General features: G+C 37.5%; 1 protein-coding gene across 1 annotated transcript in view; it reads left to right on the forward strand.

Moving 5' to 3' along the window:
• WDR44 (WD repeat domain 44) overlaps window positions 1-18,424 on the forward strand; it is an 83,132-nt gene extending 64,708 nt beyond the window's left edge. Inside the window, exons 13-20 of the mRNA XM_041741701.1 lie at window positions 2,228-2,341; window positions 7,205-7,327; window positions 10,819-11,010; window positions 11,527-11,628; window positions 12,072-12,187; window positions 13,041-13,168; window positions 13,951-14,085; window positions 17,311-18,424. Of these exons, the coding sequence (XP_041597635.1) occupies window positions 2,228-2,341; window positions 7,205-7,327; window positions 10,819-11,010; window positions 11,527-11,628; window positions 12,072-12,187; window positions 13,041-13,168; window positions 13,951-14,085; window positions 17,311-17,405 (1,005 nt within the window). The 3' untranslated portion in view covers window positions 17,406-18,424. The remainder of the gene's footprint in view (window positions 1-2,227; window positions 2,342-7,204; window positions 7,328-10,818; window positions 11,011-11,526; window positions 11,629-12,071; window positions 12,188-13,040; window positions 13,169-13,950; window positions 14,086-17,310) is intronic.
• Window positions 18,425-21,604: the final 3,180 nt, after the last annotated feature.

Genomic DNA, 21,604 nt, shown 5'->3' on the forward strand with positions numbered 1-21,604 from the left:
TTAGTAGTAGTCATCTCTAGATGATGAGATTTTAGGCCATTTTTATTTGATTCTTTATACTTGTCTGTACTTCTAAAATTTTCTTTAGTAAACATACCTGCTTTTATTAAAAACAAATAACAGAAGATAGTATAAAGTCTTGGGTTTAAACCTTTTAACTGTAATACTCTTAATAATAAAATAGGGATAAAGATGCATGTTCCAGGATGTTCATTGAATTGCTATTCTAACAAAAAATTGTCAGTGTCTAAATGACCAGTTAGAGAATGATTAAACTATGGCACATCCATATGCAGCTAGTAAATGTTTTCAGAGAGTGAATTACTGAAAATGTTCATGGTATAATGGAAAGGAAGATACTGAATCATGTGTGCAATGATTTCAGTTAATGTTTTTTAAGAAACGAAAGATGAAGGCCATCAAAATGTTACCAAATTATGTTTTAATTTTAGTTTTTCTGCTTCTAATACTTTCTGAATTGTCTACACTGGTCATGTATTTATAATCAAAAAGATGTATTAAAGTATTTTGAAAGAAAATGTAGAGTACAAGGAGAAGAACATGGATGTTTGAAGAGAAAAATAAGATCTGGAATCAGTGCTAGAGGAATGATGCTGAGGAATTAATGAAATGTAAATGGTTATTTAGCAAAAGGTTGAATTTTATGCAGTAGGGCAATCCTGTTCAGTTTTATGTGTTCTTCTGTGCTCTCTCGGCTGACAGCACAACTAGAGGATGAAGCTGTAGCCCTCTAGGATTAGGAGTGCTTGGCAAAAGGTCACAGCATCTCTTGTAGCTGTTCTACCTTTGCAGTAGATATAAAGATGTTTTTATACACTGTAAAGTTCTAGGCAAATAGTAGTAGTAGTTTTTATTTGTCCTATGGCCACTGGCCTAGTTTAAGCCTTCCTCATTCTTTACACTTAGTGACTGCTCTTCCTGCCTCCAACTCTTTCTCCCTACCATCTTTTACCTTACTGCCCAGCTTTCTCTTTCCAAAGCACTGGTCACATCGTGTTATCTTTTTCTTTTCAGAAGCCTGTCCTGGCTCTCCACTGCCTTAGAATATCTGAACTTTTAAGCCACAAATGTGAGGCTCTTTATGATCTGGTCTCAAAGTACCTTTTTACCCTAATCCCCTGCTATATCTCCAGACACTTTTCCCCCATCCTCATCATCCTACCTAAATATGCAAGGCCTATTAGCTAACAACTCTGTATTTTTGCCTATGCTACATCCTCTAAAACATTTGAGGGACAATTTTTGGACGTATGGTTGTATTTCTGCTTTGGTTCTGCTGTTTACAGGTGGCTGTGTGAGCTTTAATATGTTATTTTGATCTCTTTGAGCCTCAGGTTTTTTTCTTAATATATCCATCTTCATAATGTTAATACCTACCTGACAGAGTTGTTAGGATTCATTCAGATAATGAATACAAAAGCATGTTGTAAACTAAATGCATGGCACACATGTATGGCATTATTTTCTACCTACCTCTGTCAGGATGCTTTTGACTTCAAATAACAGAAATCCAACTGAAAATGGCTTAAACAATGAGGAAGCAAGTCTGGAGGTAAGGCGGTTCCAGGGTTGGTTAATTCAGCAGCTCCGTAGTGTCATCAGGGACACAGGGTCCTGCCATCCTCCTGCTTTGCTCTTCTTTGTCTGTTGTTCTTTGGTTTGTTCCCCTCATGGTAGTTAGATGGCAACTACAGTCTTAGGTGTCATACGGACAGCAATGTTCAGAGGAAGGAAAGAACATCCCTTTAGTATGCCCATTTTAAGAGTGAGTAAATCTTTCTGGAAGCCTTTCCTCTGTCTCCCCCACCACTTTCCTTCATGTCTAATTGACAAAAACTGTAGCACATGCCCATGCCTAAATCAATCATCACTGGGAAAGGGAATGAGCTCAAGACCGATCATGATTCATCCCCTGGTGCTGGCTCCCACCTCTCCGGAAGGAACAGATGCTCAGAAAAGGACAAAGTAGGGGCTTTGTTAAGGAGGGAGAGATTGTGATAGCACAGTCTTCAGGGATGATCCTGGTTTATTAGAACAAGGAGATGGATGAGTGATAAGTAGTAGATTCATCGTAAAGGGGAGTTTGTTACTGGTAGATAAAGATTTCAGTCAGGCAGCATACAAAATGATGAGAGAATGGATGGGGTGGGAAGAGTATGAAGCTTTTGTTTTTCTAGTTTTAACCTTTGTCTTTATATCTAAATAGGTATGCAGTGGAGCTGATGAAGATCCTGATGATAAAAATGCACCTTTTCGGCAGCGGCCATTTTGCAAATATAAAGGACACACCGCTGATCTTCTTGATCTTTCATGGTCTAAAGTAAGAAATTCTTACTTGAAGAGTGTATTAATTCTATGTAATTATGACTTTAGGGTAAAAACAAGTGTTTTCTTTTTATGATTGTCACACTGTCAAGTTTTTGAATGGTTATATATATTTCATGGGAGTTATCTACAAAGTAATCGGTTAAAAAGAGGAGAAACATCAAGTTAGGCTAATAAAATGTATATATTACTTAACAGCTTCTGTCCCGAACTGTCTATATATTTGTACTTTTTTCTTCTTTATAAAGTAATTTTGCAATGTAACTATCCTCGCAAAGTGGATATGACTGCAGCTACAATGGTGAAGTCTGATCTAAGCAAGACTGCTTTGGCTAATCTATATTTATTGAATCATTAAGTTTAACAATATGTAACTCTTTAATAAGTCATCACTTTGGTTTTTTCCCTTAGAGCAAAATTATTTCAGAAGTAGAAGGCCTGTTCCACCACTGAACAAGTATCTTAGCAGTTTTGCAAAAACTTAAAGGGATACTTTACATTTTATTTAAGGCGTCTGAAGCATGAAGCATTGTTTGGAATTCTTGCATAATACCCTGTATTTCCTTTGTGATTAACATTTGTCAGTAATCAGGATCTAAAATATATTTAGAATTGGAGGGGGAAGTAATATTTAAAAGCCTTAAACTAGGGCTCCTGGGTGACTCAGTTGGTTAAGTCTTCCTTCAATTCAGGTCATGATCCCCGGGTCCTGGGATCGAGCCCCATATTGGACTCCTTGCTCAGCAGAGCATCTGCTTCTCCCTCTCTCTCTCTCTCTGCCTCCTGCTCCCACTGCATGTGCTCGTTCTCTCTCTCTCTCTCAAATAAATAAATGAATAAAAAAGCTTTAAAAATATAAAAGCCTTAAACTGAGAAAGGTCAACTGAGTTAACAAAATACCAGCAGAGGGATATCAGTGTTGCACATATATTTTCACTGTGTCAAGTGAACCTCATGTACCACAAAGTTACTACTGGTATATATGGGCAAGTCAGGCTTTCCCTGAGCTCCAACTTTGAATCACTCCATTTATGAATTGCTGCTCCCGTCATACTTGTTTAGGTATTCTGGATGCTTTAAAAAACCCATCTGTCATAATGTCTTTTTCTAACTTGGAAAAAACTTAGACCTTACCTGGTAGTCTGGTCTTAAACTTAGCCCTAATTGTATCTTTATACTCCTCCCGCACCCTGTGTGAAATCTGAGTTGTCAGAAGATACAAATCTGAAGTTTCCAGAATCTAATAATCATACTCATTGGGGATAAGTACAAAGTACACACATATTTGGGAACCTTCACTCGTTTTACTTTCTGAAAACAACCCAGTATTTTTTATGGGATGTAACTCTGACTGGAAGAAATGAGCTCTCCATTGACCACTTATCAGTCAGGGTTCTCCAGAGTAATACAACCAAGAGAACATACATACATAAGGAGATTTATTTTAAGGAATTGGAGCACTCAACTGTGGGTGCAGGCAAGTTGAAATCTATAGGGCAGACTGGCAGGCTAGAAATTCAGCAGGAGTCACACTGGAGTCTTAGGGCAGAATTTCTTCTCCAGGAAACTTGGTTTTGTTCATAAGGCCTTTATATGTCTCTGTGCTCTTTTCTTTTTTTACCTGTTTACTTATGTACATGTCTAGATATTATTTGCAACAGGATTCTAAGGCCCAAAGTAGGGACCAGATTTTATTTTACTTTTGTTTCTTTTCAGTATCTAGCATAATCAGTATTTATAGTGATTTTTCTATCTATTGAAGACTTACTTTGTGCCAGGTAATGAGAATTACCTTGTTAATTCTTTTTTTTAAAATTTTATTTATTTATTTATTTATTTATTTATTTATTTATTTGAGAGAAGGAGAGAAAGAGAATACATGAGCAGGGGAAAGGGCAAAGGAAGAGAGGGGGAGGGAAACAACTCCCTGCTGAGTGCAGAGCCCAACGATACCACTGGGCTTGATCTCCAGATCTGGACCCTGAGATCATGACCTGAGCTAAAACTAAGAGTCCTACAATTAAGGGACTGAGCACCCCAGGCGCCGTACCTTGTTAATTCTTTTTTTTTTTTTAAATTTATTTATTTATGATAGTCACAGAGAGAGAAAGAGAGAGGCAGAGACACAGGCAGAGGGAGAAGCAGGCTCCATGCACCGGGAGCCCGATGTGGGACTCGATCCCGGGTCTCCAGGACCGCGCCCCAGGCCAAAGGCAGGCGCCAAACCACTGCGCCACCCAGGGATCCCTACCTTGTTAATTCTTAAAGTGACCTGTGAGGTAGACAATATTTCATTTGTAGATAAGGAGAGTAGATCTCTGACCTATCCGAGATCACAAAACTAGTTATGGGTAGAACTTAGGTTTAAATCTAATTTCTTTGACTCTGAAGATACTGCTTGGTTCAAGAAAATTATTTAATTTCATTTATTCAATAAGTATTTATTGAACAGAATCTTCTTAGCATAACGGAACAAATCTTAATAAGTCTTCAGTATCTTCACTTTTAGGGATGTTTTCATATTTCTTTCATATGCTTAAAGCAATAGAATATTGCAAGAATTGAATAAAATGAGTTTAATGGGGAGCAGACCATAGATTTGGGGTTTTTTTATTTTTTATCTGAATATTGTTGATATACATAGATTTGGGTTTTATACGGTTTTATTAATGAACTGAAAATAGAAAACTGTACATACTCTTCAGAACATTTCTGGAACTGAGTGGAACTTGAAAATAAAAATAATTGTTATTAGATGTTTCAAAAGTTATAAATCTTTCAAAATTTTTTTTCTATGTAGAAACCATCTTTATTTTTTTAATTTAAAATCAATTAATGAATAGTGTTATATTAGTTTCAGAGATAGAGTTTAGTGATTTATCAGTTGCATATAACACCCAGTGCTCATCACATTAAGTGCCCTCCTTAATGCCCATCTCCCAGTTACCCCATTTCCCCTCTAGCAAACCTTCACTTTGTTTCCTAAAGTTAAGAGTCTCTTACGGTTTGTCTCCCTCTCTAATTTCACCTCATTTTATTTTTCCTTCTCTTCTTCTATGTTCATCTGTTTTGTTTTTTAAGTTCCACATAAGAGTGAGATCATATCATAGTTGTCTTTCTCTGACTGATTTATTGTCACTTAGCATAATACCCTCTAGTTCCATCCATGTCATTACAAATGGTAAGATTTCATTCTTTTTGATGTCTGAGTAACATTTTTATCAAAATTCTGGGTTTTTAAAAGATTTTATTTATTGATTCATGAGAGACACAGAGAGAGAGGCAGAGACACAGGCAGAAGGAGAAGCAGGATCCTTACAGGGAACCCAATGTGGGACTTGATCCCAGAACTCCAGGATCACACCCTGAGTCAAAGGCAGACAGACGCTCAACCACTGAGCCACCCAGGCATCCCTAAAGTTCTATTTTTTAATTGTATGTTACGCTATCTGTTTAAAAAACGGGGCGCTTGTGTGGCTCAGTCTGTTAAATGTTAGACTCTCAATTTCAGCTCGGATCATGACCTTAAGGTCCTGGGATTGAGCCCTGGGTTGGGCTCCTCGCTCAGTGAGGAGTCTGCTTGAGGATTCTCACTCTCTGCCTTTGCTCCTCCCACCATGCACACATGCCCACATTCTCTCAAATAAGTAAATCTTAAAAAATAAATAAATAAAACAGGTATACCACATAACGCATACACTTTTAAAACTAGCCCCAAATAGCACATATTTATTAGTGCAGCAATGTATCCAAATCAATATTTGCACTTAAGTCTTTTTACATTCAAATGTTAAAGATTCTTTATTACTTTTAGCAAATGACTAAGCATCTTACTGCTTTTTTAAAAACATGTTCTACTTAAGCACTCTGCAGAAGAATGTAGTGGTTAGAGCCTGGCCCGAAGGGCAGACTACCTAAGTTTGAATTCCACTCTGCCACTGATGAGCTGTGTAGTCTTAGACAATTATTTAATATCTCTGTCCCTCAGTGTTCTCATTTGTAAAGGGGGATAATAATGTAACCAACCTCATAGCATAGTGTTGAGAACAACTTTTAGCACATTGCAAGTACTCAATAAATGTCATCATTGCTTTGATTTGTTTAGCACCTTTAGACATACCAAAGAACACTAGGGTCTCATTTGTGTTTTCTCATTCATTATAACTCATAGTTCTCTCCTTAAATAGATTATGCTGAAAAGTTAATGAACTTCTGCCAGCTGGAAGCTTTTGACAGATACATGTTTGGTTCCTGGGTTGAGCCATCATAGTGCCTAAAGCAGTTACGCTACCCTCTTATAGCTTTGAAAATTCTGTGATTTATTCCGAGATGTTTGACAATTTCATTTCTCTCATTTTCTTGCCTAGGGTACGACAGGTGCACAATAACTTTTCATTTCCCTGCTGCATTATAGGGTAATCTTTTTGAAGGCATTTTAAGTGTCACGTAGGGAATTTGTGTGAGTTAAAATTCATTAGTGTTGCCAGTGTCAAAATAACTGAACTGAAGTGACAGTCAAATGAATGGATGCCTTATACTCATAGCCTCATGCAGACTATAACAACTAAGACACACCTTAGTCCTCTCTTGTTGCCTAGCAGATTTCTTTTGACATAGATGGTAAGATTTTCCTAATTTCAGAACAGGTAATATAAAAAAGTCTTAGAATTGAAGGAATATGGTATGTAACTGGGAAAAAATGGGATCTTCCAGGTGAATTGGATAATCTTGTTCTTTCTGATGCTAAGTATAATAACAAAACTATTGAAATACATAGGACTGAAAATAAAAGCCTTTAATTGTACAAGTAGTGTTTTTTCATAGGGTGATAAAATGATCAATGTCAATTTCTTGATAGAACTACTTCCTGCTTTCTTCTTCGATGGATAAAACGGTCCGGTTATGGCACATTTCCAGAAGAGAATGCCTTTGCTGTTTTCAACATATAGATTTTGTCACTGCCATAGCTTTCCATCCAAGAGTAAGTAATTGTTTATGTATTTTTTATTAGACCAAAAGAAGGCAAGGGAACCTGGTGTCCCTGAGGGCTTTTGGACTATAGGAAAAAGAGTTATTAACAGCCACATAGTTAAGAACAACTTAATTTAGTGTTTCATTTTGTTTTATTTCTTTATTAAAAGATTTTATTTATTCGCTTGACAGCATACAAGCACAAGCAGGGCGAGTAGCAGGCAGAGGGAAAGGGAGAAGCAGGCTCCCCATGGAGCAGGGAGCTCAGAGTGAGGCCGTGCCAGGACCCTGGGATCATGACCCAAGCCAAAAGCAGACGCCTAACTGACCAAGCCACCCAGGCCCCCTATTTATTTTAAAGTAGGCTCCACACCCATCATGGAGCCCAGTGCAGGGCTTGAACTCATGACCCTGAGATTAAGACCTGAGCTGAGATCAAGAGTTGGATGTTTAACTGACCAAGCCACCCAGGTGCCCCTCTTCTTTTTTTTTATTTTAAGATTGATTTATTTATTTTTGAGAGAGCGAGAACACAAATGTGAGAGGGAGGGGCAGAGGGAGAGAATCTCCAGCAGACTTCCCGCTGAGTGCAGAGCTCTGTAACAACATGCAGCTCAGTCTCACAACCCTGAGGTTGTGACCTGAGTCAAAATCAAGAGTCGGATGCTCAACCAACTAAGCCACTCTGGCACCCCTTAAGCATCTGACTCATGATCTCAATTCAGTTCTTGATCTCCAAGTTATGTGTTTAAGTCCCACATTGGGCTAGCGTGTAAGCCTACTTTAAAAAAAAATGAGGAAATATTTTGCTAATCTGTATTAGAAAAACTGGAAATGTTATGGTCTAACTGTAAGAATGAAAAGCCTTCCCAGATCTTTAATAAGACATGCAGAGTATAAATAAAATAACGTATCCTGTTAAAGACAAGAGAGACTGGAGATGGAGGAAGAAAAGGAGATAGCAGGTAGATTAATTAAATATAGGGAAGCAAATAGGCAAGAATAGTGGGAGGTGCGGAGTGGGAAGAGACAAAGAAGAAAAGGCTGAAAGAGGCAAAGACCAAAATTCATTACAAGGTATACTGAATTCCCATTTAACATCTAAAAATATTTTGTTTTTTGATTTTGGGATTTTGGTTTGGTTTTGGGGTATTGTGGGTTTTTTGTTTCGTTTGTTTTGTTTTAGTGAGCTCTGCACCCAGTGTGGGGTTTAAACTCACAACCCTGGGGATCCCTGGGTGGCGCAGCGGTTTGGCGCCTGCCTTTGGCCCAGGGCGCGATCCTGGAGACCCGGGATCGAATCCCACGTCAGGCTCCCGGTGCATGGAGCCTGCTTCTCCCTCTGCCTGTGTCTCTGCCTCTCTCTCTCTCTCTCTCTCTCTCTCTGTGACTATCATAAATAAATAAATAAATAAATAAATAAATAAATAAATAAACTCACAACCCTGAGATCAAGAGTCACATGCTTTTCCAAATGCGCCAGCCATCTTAATTCATTTTCAATGTAGAAAATCTCTCAGTTTCTTTCCTCTGAAAAGGAAGTATTTCGTATGATTTCAACTAAAGGAGGAAAATTCATCATGGAATTGCTGACCTATCTTATGTCCTTGTAGGATAGAGCCACCAAATGAGTAAGGCTAAATTAATTTTCACTCTGCAACTATAAGCACAAGGGAAGTCCCATGCTGGTGCTGCTCCACTAGTTAGATTTAAATAAGTGTAGGATTTGAGTTGACCTGACTTACCCTCCCCTGTTAATGTATAAATCCTATTTCTATTCATGTCCTCTTTGCTCTATGTTTAAGAACCTTTGCCATATTAATGGAACATTTTAGTTACATTTCTTTCTCTTTTTTCCCAGGATAAAGAGAGAAGAATGAACTTTTTTTTCCCCTCAATATAATTTCCCTTCCTGGGCAGGCTTATAGTGTAAGACCATAATAATTTTGAACCTTAGAAGACTTTGGTTAAAAACTTTGGTAAATTAAAAATGCATAATCACGGGATCCCTGGGTGGCTCAGCGGTTTAGTGCCTGCTTTTGGCCCAGGGCCTGATCCTGGAGGCCCCAGATCGAATCCCACATCGGGCTCCCTGCATGGAGCCTGCTTCTCCCTCTGCCTGTGTCTCTGCCTCTCTCTCTCTCTCTCTCTCTCTCTCTCTCTCTCTCTCTCTGTGTGTGTGTGTGTGTGTGTGTGTGTCTATGTGTGTGCCTCTCATAAATAAATAAACTAAAAATATTTTCTAAAAAATTAGACCAGCTTAGTGGTAGGCCTGGTTTAGTTTATAGCAGGGTTTTTCACCCTTGGCACTGTTGCCATTTTGAGCTGGATAATTCTTTTTTTTTTCTTTTGTCTTTTTTGTTTAAGATTTTATTTATTCATTCATGAGAGACACAGAGAGGCAGAGACACAGAGGAGGGAGGAGAAGCAGGCTCCCTTCAAGAGCCCAATGCGGGACTCAATCCCGGAACTCTGGGATCATGCCTGAGCCAAAGGCAGACACTCAACTGCTGAGCCACCCAGGCGTCCCTTGAGCTGGATAATTCTTTGTTGTAAAAGGATTAAAGTCTATCCTGTACGTTGCAAAATGTTTAACAGCATTCCTGGCCTCTACCCACTAGATGCCAATAACTCCCCACCCCCAGTTGAGACCATCAAAAATGTCTCCAGACATTGCTAGATGTCCCCTGTGGGACCAGCTTTGCCACCTGTCAAGAACCCCTGCTTTGAGATTGAGAATTTGAATACTGAAGTGATTTCCTGCTGACCTGGTGTCAAAGTTCCCACAAAATAACTGGTTCTGTGGGCTAACCGGTGTTACTCTTTTACCCAAGCATTACATGTATCCCAGAGGAGGATATGGACAAACATATCATTATAGGATAGTTTTTCCCAAAGCATGTTCCTTGAAGGTGCTAGCCCTGCTAGGTGTTCCTGCCTAACTTCCCTCAACCACAACACCCACTTCCCCCAAAATGGTCCCTGCTTATATAAGTTGGAAAACACTACCTAGTTTATTCCTCTTGGAGATTGAGAATGCATGTTAACTGAGAATCGTCTTTAACTTTCTGTAACCCAGAATTCCTCAAACTTCTTGAACCATTCTACACAATATATCCTCCCAATACATTATCCATTAACATCCGTACGTTGGAAAAAACAGTTTAAGGATATGATAAAGTAATCAGAAATTCATTTCTCCAAAGTGAATACTGAAGTTTCTAATTGTTATTTTTAGTTAATAACGCTTGCTTGAGGGCACCCAGCTGGCTCATTCGGAGCATGTGACTCTTGATATTGGGGTTGTGAGTTCAGGCCCCACATTGGATGTAGAGAGTACTTAAAAATAAAATCTTAAAAAAATAATGCTTGAAGAATAATATTTTATAAATGGAATGTACATATTTTAAACATTATTTCTAATATGTTTATGTTTTGATTTCCTAATGAATTTTTCTTGATCTGGTAAAATGAGAGTTTTCTATTTTGCAACACCTTTAGGATGACAGGTATTTTCTAAGTGGGTCATTGGATGGAAAGCTCCGCCTTTGGAACATACCTGACAAAAAAGTTGCTTTATGGAATGAAGTAGACGGTCAAACAAAATTGATCACAGCTGCAAATTTCTGTCAGAATGGCAAATACGCAGTGATTGGGACATATGATGGCAGATGTATTTTCTATGATACAGAGGTAAATGATTATCTTGTGTAAATTACATAATGAAATACTTAGCAGTTTTGTGTAAGGTGGTGTATCCTCTCTGGGCATTATAAATTGGGGCAAGTTATGCTGAGTGCAGTAAGTCAATCGGAGAAGGACAAACAGTGTATGTTCTCATTCATTTGGGGAATATAAATAATAGTGAAAGGGAATATAAGGGAAGGGAGAAGAAATGTGTGGGAAATAACAGGAAGGGAGACAGAACATAAAGACTCCTAACTCTGGGAAACGAACTAGGGGTGGTGGAAGGGGAGGAGGGCGGGGGGTGGGGGGGAATGGGTGACGGGCACTGAGGGGGACACTTGACGGGATGAGCACTGGGTGTTTTTCTGTATGTTGGTAAATTGAACACCAATAAAAATTAATTTATTTAAAAATAAATAAATAAATTGGGGCAAGTAATACCATGCCTGTCTGCAAGCTGGATCGGATGATCTTTGAGATTCCTTCTAATTCTCATATTTTAAATTTGTGATTTCATTTTAGCATCTGAAATACCACACACAAATACATGTCCGATCTACCAGAGGACGCAACAAAGTTGGAAGAAAAATTACTGGTATTGAACCTTTACCTGGAGAAAATAAGGTACTCAGTATTCAGAACCATCTCTTTTCACACTATATATAATATATAATAGACTCCTGAATGTTCCTACTGTCTTGGCTTATATTTTCTTTCATGTGGAATACAATCTTTTTTAGTTTTGTGGTATATTCTCTCTGTATATGTATATGTAATACACTTTTTGGTTATACGTTAACTTAGAGTAAAAGGGGTGGCTCAGCAGTTTAGCGCCTGCCTTCACACCAGGGTGTGATCCTGGAGTCCTGGGATCAAGTCCCACGTTGGGCTCCCCTGCATGGAGCCTGCTTCTCCCTCTGCCTATGTCTCTGCCTCTGTGTGTGTGTGTGTGTGTGTGTGTGTGTGTGTGTGTGTGTGTGTGTCTCATGAATAAATAAATAAAATCTTAAAAAACACAACTTAGAGTAAAAGTGGTGTTTTTAACTTTTCCTTTGATTTATGTTTAGATACTGGTAACCTCAAATGACTCCAGAATCAGACTATATGATCTTAGAGATTTGTCACTCTCCATGAAGTATAAGGGTTATGTCAACAGCAGCAGCCAGATCAAAGCAAGTTTCAGGTAAATTGACAATGAGAAATTCTCAAGAGATCAGAATATTTCTCATCTACTTCCATATTTTCTTTGATCTATGCCTTATGTTTATATGGTGTTTCTAGTTTCTTTGCACTTTTACAACTGATCTCATGTTATTATCATGCAGTACTCACCTTATCCACCTATTTAGTAGATGGAGTTGGAATTGCCCCTTTTCTGCAGACAAAGAAACCAAGACTCAGAAAATTAAGTAATTTGTCTAAAGTCACTAGGTGTTGCAGAGCTAGGATTAGAAGACTCACTCCCGGCTCCAGAGTTTGTGCTTTTGTACTTTTATGTAAGCTTTCTAAGGAGGAAATTTACCTGCCACCCACCCATGGTCTTTATCCTTTTAGTTACTGAAGCTAATAAAGCCTTTTAACACCCTAAAGTTAAAGTGTCCTATATTTACACCTTTACAGAACATTATTATTTGAACTCTTAATTTGGGGTCTAGAGGCTCTCCTGAAATAACTGCCTCTCCTTATAGCCCTCTTTCAGCCCTTTTCTCCTTTCTTTTTCTCCTTTCTTCTTGAATTACCCAGTAATTACCGAGAAATTTAATTGGTGAAGTGTTCTGCTTCTCCCTTTCATCTTGTTAAGTAGGTATTTCTCTCAATGTGCGTTAACTAGCAGCACAGTTATCTAGAGCTTTAATGAGCATCCTTGTGCCTCTAGCCTCTATGTCAAACCTGCATGTTCAGAACCTCTGGAGTAAGATTAGGAGTCTAGATTTCAACAAGCTCTCTTGGGTGTTGGCTTAGGTATTTTAAAGTAGGAAGCAGTGATAGAGGAAAACCTAAAAAAACTGATTTTTTTCTTTCTTTCCCAAATTTAGCCATGATTTTAGTTACCTCGTTAGTGGCTCAGAAGATAAATATGTTTATATCTGGAGTACTTACCATGACCTCAGCAAGTTTACTTCAGTCAGGAGAGACCGTAACGATTTTTGGGAAGGTATTAAAGGTAAGTAAATGCCTTCTTCTGTGTGTTTCCTAAGTGAATAAAGTTAAAGTGGAGATGTATTACAAGTAAATTTGTACAGGTATTATTTCAGAGACAATTTGGCAGTTATAACCACTTTTGCTTTGTATTTGGCTTTGTTTGAATTTTCTATACCAAGGAAAAACTTGTCTAAAATTTGGGAAGTCGTGAAATCTCAGAACTTGTACAGGCATACCTCCTTTTAATTAAGGTGTGTACATTGTCTTTGTAGACCTAATTCTAGTGCACATTAATTGACTTCAGTACAGGGAACCCTGGGTGGCGCAGTGGTTTAGCGCCTGCCTTTGGCCCAGGGCGCGATCCTGGAGACCCGGGATCGAATCCCACATCGGGCTCCCGGTGCATGGAGCCTGCTTCTCCCTCTCCCTCTGCCAATGTCTCTCTCTCTCTCTCTCTCTCTCTGTATGACTATCATAAATAAATAAAAATTTAAAAAAAAAAAATTGACTTCAGTACAGTATAGACAGAATTTTTATATATGCACTGGGAAACAAATTCATTTGACTTGCTTTATTGCAATATTCACTTTTTTACAATGATCTGGAACAAAATGTGCAGTGTCTCTCAGGTATGCCTATATGTAATATTTTTTTAGAATATATTTTTGGATTTTAAATATGTATTAATTTTAAAGGATATTAGCATATAACATACACTGCTGTATTTTTTGCATATGATACTTCTTGTCTTGATGTTTAGAATCAAATTTATTTGTTATCCTGAAGTAAATTATTTTTCCCCAGCACACAATGCAGTTGTTACATCAGCCATCTTTGCTCCAAACCCAAGTTTGATGTTGTCTTTGGATGTGCAATCTGAAAAGTCAGAAGGGAATGAAAAAGGTGAAGATGTTGAAGTTTTGGATACTGTGCCCTCTGGTAGGTACTCATATTTTATTTGTCCTACATTTTTTCTAGTCAGCACTTAGTAGCCTCATTGACCTACATAGGGTATTGTGAGGTTTTCATGTGTATGAAGAATATTTCTTGTTTACAACATAATTGTTGTGAGTATCCCTTGCTAAATATTTCAGTGGTCTATTTCTTGCAAACTTTACTTCATTTAAATTTACCTGGGAATTAAAAATGAAAATTTTAAAAGCTCATAATTTTTTTATGGGCAGTTCTGCTTGGAGAAATGCAAACAAGACATACAAATGCAAAATTTCTTTATTATCTGTCTCTTCTAGTGGACTGTCATTCTGAGGACGGAGACTTGCTAATGTCCTTTGTTGTGATGCCAGTGCTTAGCACAGTGCTTGCCTGCATGTAGCCGCTCCTAATAAGCATGTGTTGAACAAATGAATTAAACCAAAATGAAAGCAGTGTCTTTTTCTACTTGCCACATACATATAGCTCTGTAACCTCTCAAATCTGTAGCTATTTACAAGCCTCTGATTTTTTTTTTGCAATTTGTACCATATGCATAGAGAAATGAGGAGTAATTTCAGTTATATAAAATGCTCAGGTTAGGGGACACCTGGGTGCCTCAGTGGTTGAGCATCTGCCTTTGGCTCAGGTCGTGATCCCAGGGTCCTGGGATCAAGTTCTGCATCAGGCTCCCTATGGGGAGCCTAGTTCTCCTCCTGCCTGTGTCTCTCATGAATAAATAAAATAAAAATCTTAAAAAAAATTTGGACTAGTTAATGAAAACAAATCTATTATTCAAATGAATTGCAGAATAGTTTATTAAATGTTCTTTTTCACTCTAGAGACTACAACCAGACCTTTTAGAGAGTTCTAAAGCCACAACAAAAGATACAGTATACAAACAGGGCTTCTAAAAGTATTTGAATACTTAAAAGTTCATAAATATTTTTATTTCATTTAATCTCAAGTAATTTCCCTTATAGTATTATTTACACTGTGCATTGTACCAAATACACTATTTCTTCTGTGGCAGCATAGATAAACTTCAGTCTAGCATGTCCTTCAATTACAAGATTTAAAAATAAACCAAATCAGCATTATTAAACCTTTACTAAATGCCTGTTTGGAAATACTTACTTTTTCTTTTATTTCTCAGAATCAGATCTAGTGTTCTCTTTTAACTTATGTCATTTGGGGTTTTTTTTCCCAGTGATACCTTTTTTATACTCTGTACATGTCCCTTACACATTTCACTGAAAATTCTAGCTTTTTTTCTTTTAAGAATTAATTTATTTAGTGAGAGTATAGAATGGTGTGGGGTAGGGGGACAGAGAGAGAGAGAGAATCCCAAGGGGACTCCACTCTGAGCACAGAGCCTAACACAGGCCTTGATCTCTGACCCTGAGATCATGACCTGAGCCGAAATCAAGACACTCAACTAACCAAGCCACCCAGGTGCCCCTGAAAATTCTAGCTTTTAAAACAACTTGAGAGAAGCACCTGGGTAGTTCAGTAGGTTAAGTGTCTGCCTTTGGCTCAGGTTATGATCACAAGCCCCACATTGGGCTCCAGAGAGCCTGCTTCTCCCTCTCCCTCTGCCTGCCACTTCCCCTGCTTGTGCTCTCTCACTCTGTCAAATAAATAAAATCTCTTTAAAATTTTAAAAAAATAAAACAACTTGAGGAAAGATGAAAAAGGACTTTTAAAAAAAACTTTTCAAAACTCCACCATATTAACAGGGTTCAGTTGACTCACTGGATCCTTTTTAAAGAGGCACAACTTATAATGCATTATACTCAGATTTGTGATGGCTGTTTTGTACCCATTGAGGTAAAATGTAAGAATAAACTCTGAAAACTATGGTATGAGATCATAAAACCTATCTGATCGCCCTCTGTATTTCTGACATAGTTGGCAATTTACGCTTCAATTTTCCGCATTTGTAAAATAGTGATAATACCCAGTTTATAAGGTTGTAGTAAAAATTAAAGAGAATATATAGCGTCTAGCAAAATGCCTGCTGCATTGGAGACATCATTATTGTCGTATCTTACAAAGCATTTATCTGTACACAATGAATTATTTTCTTCTAGCCTTTCTCATATCATATTCTAAGTCCTTTGCTGCTGCTGCATAGCACAACTTTGAGATATGTCAAAGGGTGGTAAGGAATGTTCACAGGCTTAGGATAGGTTTTTAGCGAATCTAAATGAAGCTATTTTGTCTTAACTCATTCTTTACACAACTTTTCAGTTCAATTTGGATTATTTTCTTCCTTACTGATCAGTCCTTTATAAATCTACAGCTTTTGCCTATGCATAATAGTTAACAAATTTTGTTTGTTAAATGATTTTTGCTGGCAAATATAAGAGGTAGGCATTTTGCCATTCAGCATAGCTATATAGCTCTTCAATAGAAACCATAGAGGCTGGGGACACCTGGGTGGCTCTGTGGTTAAGTGTCTGCCTTTGACTCAGGGAGTGATCCTGGAGTCCCAGGATCAAGTCTCACATCGGGTTCCCTGTGGGGGCCTGTTTCTCCCTCTGTCTGTGTCTCTACCTCTCTCTGTGTGTCTTTCATGGATAAATAAATCTTTAAAAAAAACATAGAGGCAAAAAGTTGCTGTCAGTATTTACACAGTGATCATGTATACTTCATTTCATGGCAATTGCAGTATGTCTGCTGTACAATGAACCTTACTGTCAACCTTATTAGAGACCCCCCTGATAGCAACACACTTGGCCCAGCTGATCCTGTTTTGTCAGCCTTCTAGTCCTGGGGCTGAATAATATGCTAGTCTCCTGCCATGAAGTGAAGCATTGGACAATTTAGAGGCCTGGGCTCCCTGGGAGTAAATCCAGGCATCCAGGCCCCAAGGGTCTGTAATCTCTCCAAGCCAGGGAAAGACCAGGTAACACACGGTAAGTGGAAGTGAGCCTCAGAAAGAGGAGAGTACAAGAGAATGAAAAGATTACAAGAGCGAGCTGGAAAGAAGAGACTGAGGGGTGCCTGGCTGGCTTGGTCCGTGGAGCACGTGACTCTTGATCTCGGGGTTGTGAGTTCTAGCCCCACAATGGATGTAGAGATTACTTTTAAAAAAAAATCAAAATCTTGGAGGTGGGAGAAGACTATAAACATGGGGGAAAGGTGTGGAGTCATGGACATGTGGCACTTATAACCCCAGGTTTTGTATTCTTTTAAAATCAACTAAAACCTTTTTTTTATGCTTTTAAGGTATTATGAAGACAGATAATACAGAAGTTCTTCTTTCGGCTGACTTCACTGGAGCAATCAAAGTGTTTATTAACAAAAGGAAAAATGTATCTTAATTTGAAATGACATTTAAAATAAACATATCAGTAAGTTTCTATATGTATCAGAACTGAAAAAAGTATATTATAGTGTTTCAGGCTAACATCTTTTTGTTTTAATTTTTATTGGAAGTTCAAATATAATATATTTTTTGAGAGGCAGTGTTAATGATCTATAAACCCTGGACTGATAGACTAGAAAGAAATGTGGCTAGAATAACATTGCCAGACATTAGGCTTTATGTTTTGTTATATTTGTGTTTTTGTTACATAATTGTGAACATGCACAGGTTTCTGCATGAAAATATATTAATATATTAATCACATGTGTGTGCCTTTTGGTTACATGCACTAAATCTAACAGAGTTAAATTATTTCAGTGGCCCTTTTGGCCTCTTACAGGGAGTGGTGGGGGAGTCTTGTTTCTAGCTTAAACCATTTCTTTTGCACAAAACTTCATTTTTCAGAAAAGTGGTATTGACTGAGTTACTGTTTTGAAAATGTTATACAGGTTTTCAATAGGTCAACAACCATGTATAAATGTTTTTTATAAATTTCTCAATTTGGGGATAAGATTTTTTTTGTGGTCTAAATTGTGGACTTAAGACTCTTCTTTGTATGTATATATATCATTTTTCTTTTTTCTTTTCTCCTTTTTTTCTTTTCTTTTTCTTTTTCCTCTTTTTCTTCTTTTTTTCTTGCCACGCTGGAGCACAATGTTTCTATGTAAAGAATTCTTTTCATTCTTTATCCATGAGCACCAGGCTTTGCTCACGTAAAAAAATTAAGCCGCATTAAGGAGTGAGTCTTCTTTTTTACAATAATGTAAAAATGAACTGTTTACATTTTTTTAAAGCATTGTAGTTTTAAAAATTAAGCTGTTTTGTTTTGTGTTGTTGAATTTGAAAGCCTTTGTAAATATTGATATAATGTACCAATGAAATAACATCTGGGGCAATGGAACCCTGATCATGTTGTTGATGGTTAGCATATGTTTCTGAAAATTAAATATGTATTATTAAAAGTTGGTCGCCAAACACTTGTTAAATATGTGACTTTATTTTCAAATGACTTTGGTAAACTGAGGAATGGAAGAAAAATAAAGTCTTGTTTTATACTTTGATTTTTAGCAAGCAGAACACCGGATTTTGGACCCTTAAGTTATAATGTATTAGCTACATACCTTTTAAGAAAAAATTTTTTTCTAATTCTAAAAAGAACACTGCTAAGATTTCATCTGTATGTTTATGTGTTTTTTACTCCACTTGTTTTCCATATCTGAGTGAGAAGCTGGAGAGCCATGATCATATCCTTATTAATCAGCATGGTCTTGGAGTGTTCTGGATATTCTGGTTCATTACATATTGTTTGCCTTGCTTTCTCCCCTTGCTTTTTACATCTTACAAACAATTACATATTGTTTGCCTTGCTTTCTCTTTCCAGTGCTGTACTCTCCCCACCGCCCGCCTGCTCGCTCTTCTGTACTCTACCTGACACGTGGAATTGTTATGCCATTGGCTTTGTAACCAGTTTCTTTAATCTCAGAATCTGGGTGGCAGTGAGTTTGGTTTAGTGTTACAGAGAATTTGATGTCTTCAACTTCTTTGAGGCAGCTTGGCTTTCACTGACTTCTGTCCAAAGACTTGTAGTCTACCGTGGTGCTAATCATTTCAACTGCAGATATTTGGAGCGTTGCCATAGGACTATTTCCTGACAGGTTTTATGCAGTTTCTGGAACAAAAAGGCAAAAAAAATAGTTGGGATGCTCTTTTGAGAGAATAATACAAATGTCTCTAAATTTAGTTTTTTAAATGTTTGCTATCACTATGTAAATACACTGCAGATTTCTAAGTCAGAAGGGAAACACAGAATCAAGATATATACAAAGAAAAACGGATTAATATTTCTCCCTAAAATGAGTATTAGAAACTCATTAAGTGGTGTGGAGGAAAGAGCACAGATTATAGAATCAGAGAAACTTAGATTTGGTTCCCTCTATTAGTACATTCCATGGGTAAGTTATATATCCATTTAGATTTGGTTCCCTCTATTAGTACATTCCATGGGTAAGTTATATATCCATATATATATTTCCATTTCCTTATCTATATAATATGAGAACACCTAACTGAAATTGTAAAGATTTACTGAGAAATCATGTATGTATAAAGCTTTTTGCCTTGCAAGTAGGTGTATTCAACAAATGTACATTTCTCACAGCCTTTCCCAAATCCCTGAGTGCCCTCTAGACTTTCTCCCCCAACAAAAAAGTATATAGAAGTGCTTTCTAGAATTTGAGATTTCATAGATGAATAGCATTTTAGGTATTGACATAAAGCACCAACATTTTTTTTTTGCCAACTTGACACTTTTTAAGCCATCTATGATAACCTCTTCAGAAAAGTGAACATTTGATAGTTTAAAAAGTTAAGTACAATCTTATCATCTTAGAGCAGTGAACAATCTTTTAAAGTGAATAAACCTAGCTTTTGGGCAAAAAAGTAACCATATTCCCTTATTTTCCAATTTTTCCTTCCTTGAAAATTTCATCATGGACCTAATGTGGCAGGATGAAAACCACTGTGCTAGATGAACAAAACAAGTTTAAAACATTTTATTAAAAGCTCTTTGAAAAGTCATTTTGAGTTCTCTCTCTTGCTTACCTTAATTGGAATTGTTAATGACTCAACATAATTTAGCATGCCACCTTCTCTGATCTTCAAATGATACAGCTAGGCAATGACTTTTTATTCTTTGAAATATATATTTAGCAATTTATTATCTCTCAAGTCCTGATTTCAATTGTGTAATTTTGAAAATCAGAGGCCAGATAGCCTCACTCGTAAAAAAAAAATCATCAAAATATTCTTTAAGCATTTCAGTTATTTTTAAAGAAAAACAGCTTTTTCCAAGGGTAGAATATTTTTAAATAACCTCAATTACTATGGGGATTCAAGGTAGAGACATGTTTGAAATTTAATGTTTTCCCCATAACTTTTCAAAAGAGAAACATTCCCTCCCAGTTTCACTGGTTTCTAGTTCTCTGATTCATTAAGCAAATGTTTATTGAACACCTACTATATACAGAGCGCTGCTGGGACTAGAGAAGAATAAGGCAACATTCCTGTGCCAGAAGAGCTTACAGTCTGGCGGAGAAGATTCCTACAGAAACAAGTAAGAGGCTTGGAACTGTCTTGTGGCTGTGGACCTAGAAATGCCCCTTCTCACCCTAACCCCTGTCTGTTTTGCCCTTCCTGGTAACTCATCACAGCCACTTGATCTCAGGCCAATCTTTGTTCATCTAATATTACAAGCAGCAAGGATAATATGGGTAACAGAGTTTATAAGTAAGCCAGAGTAAGGCAGAGAAAATGGAGTACTCTCCATGGTGACATTTTCCCTGGTCTCTGGTCCTTTCCTCCCAGCCTGAAATCTTTGTCTTATTCCCCAAAAAATCTTAACTGTCATCTGCTTTGAGTTAACTCCAGCTTAATAGACAACCCCCCCCCCCCCCGCCCTCAACTGCTCTCCTGTTGCCTTCAGTTCTGAAGCTTTGCCTGTTTTGTTCTCTAGATTTGAGTCAGCTATGCTACTGGGGAACTCAGGCTCCCCTTATTAACCACAGCCACTTTTCTGGTATAGATTTATGCACACGAAATACATTCAGGTTGATGGAGCAGGGCCGATGTGAGGGGATTAAGGGAGATGGGATATAGACTTGAAGGGAAAAAGATCTATCACAAAGTCCCAAACAAATCTAATGCCATCGTGTAAGTTAGCTAGGGTGGTCCAAGCAGATAGTTTGCTCCTATATCCAGCTACCCTGCATTACATTTTTTAAATAAAATTTTCATTTTAAAGTAACTAGATGAACAGAAAGTTGCAAAGAATATATGGGGATCCTATATAGGATTCCCTCAGTTTCCCCTAATGTTAACATCTTATATTACCATGGTGCATTAGTCAAAACTAAGAAACCAACTCTGGTACATTATTATTAAGTAAATTCCAGACTATTCAAATTGTACCAGTTTTTCCACTTAGTGTCCTTTTTCAGTTCTAAGATCCAATCCAGAATACCATATTGCATTTAGGCATATTATGCTTTCTTAATTTAAATAAACATTTTATATTAGAATATTAAGGGGCAACTGAGTGACTCAGTAGGTTAAGCATCTGACTGGATTTTTGGCTCAGGTCATGATCCTCAGGCTCGT

Source organism: Vulpes lagopus, chromosome X (assembly GCF_018345385.1).
Source record: "Vulpes lagopus strain Blue_001 chromosome X, ASM1834538v1, whole genome shotgun sequence".
In the NCBI taxonomy this organism is placed as follows: domain Eukaryota; kingdom Metazoa; phylum Chordata; class Mammalia; order Carnivora; family Canidae; genus Vulpes; species Vulpes lagopus.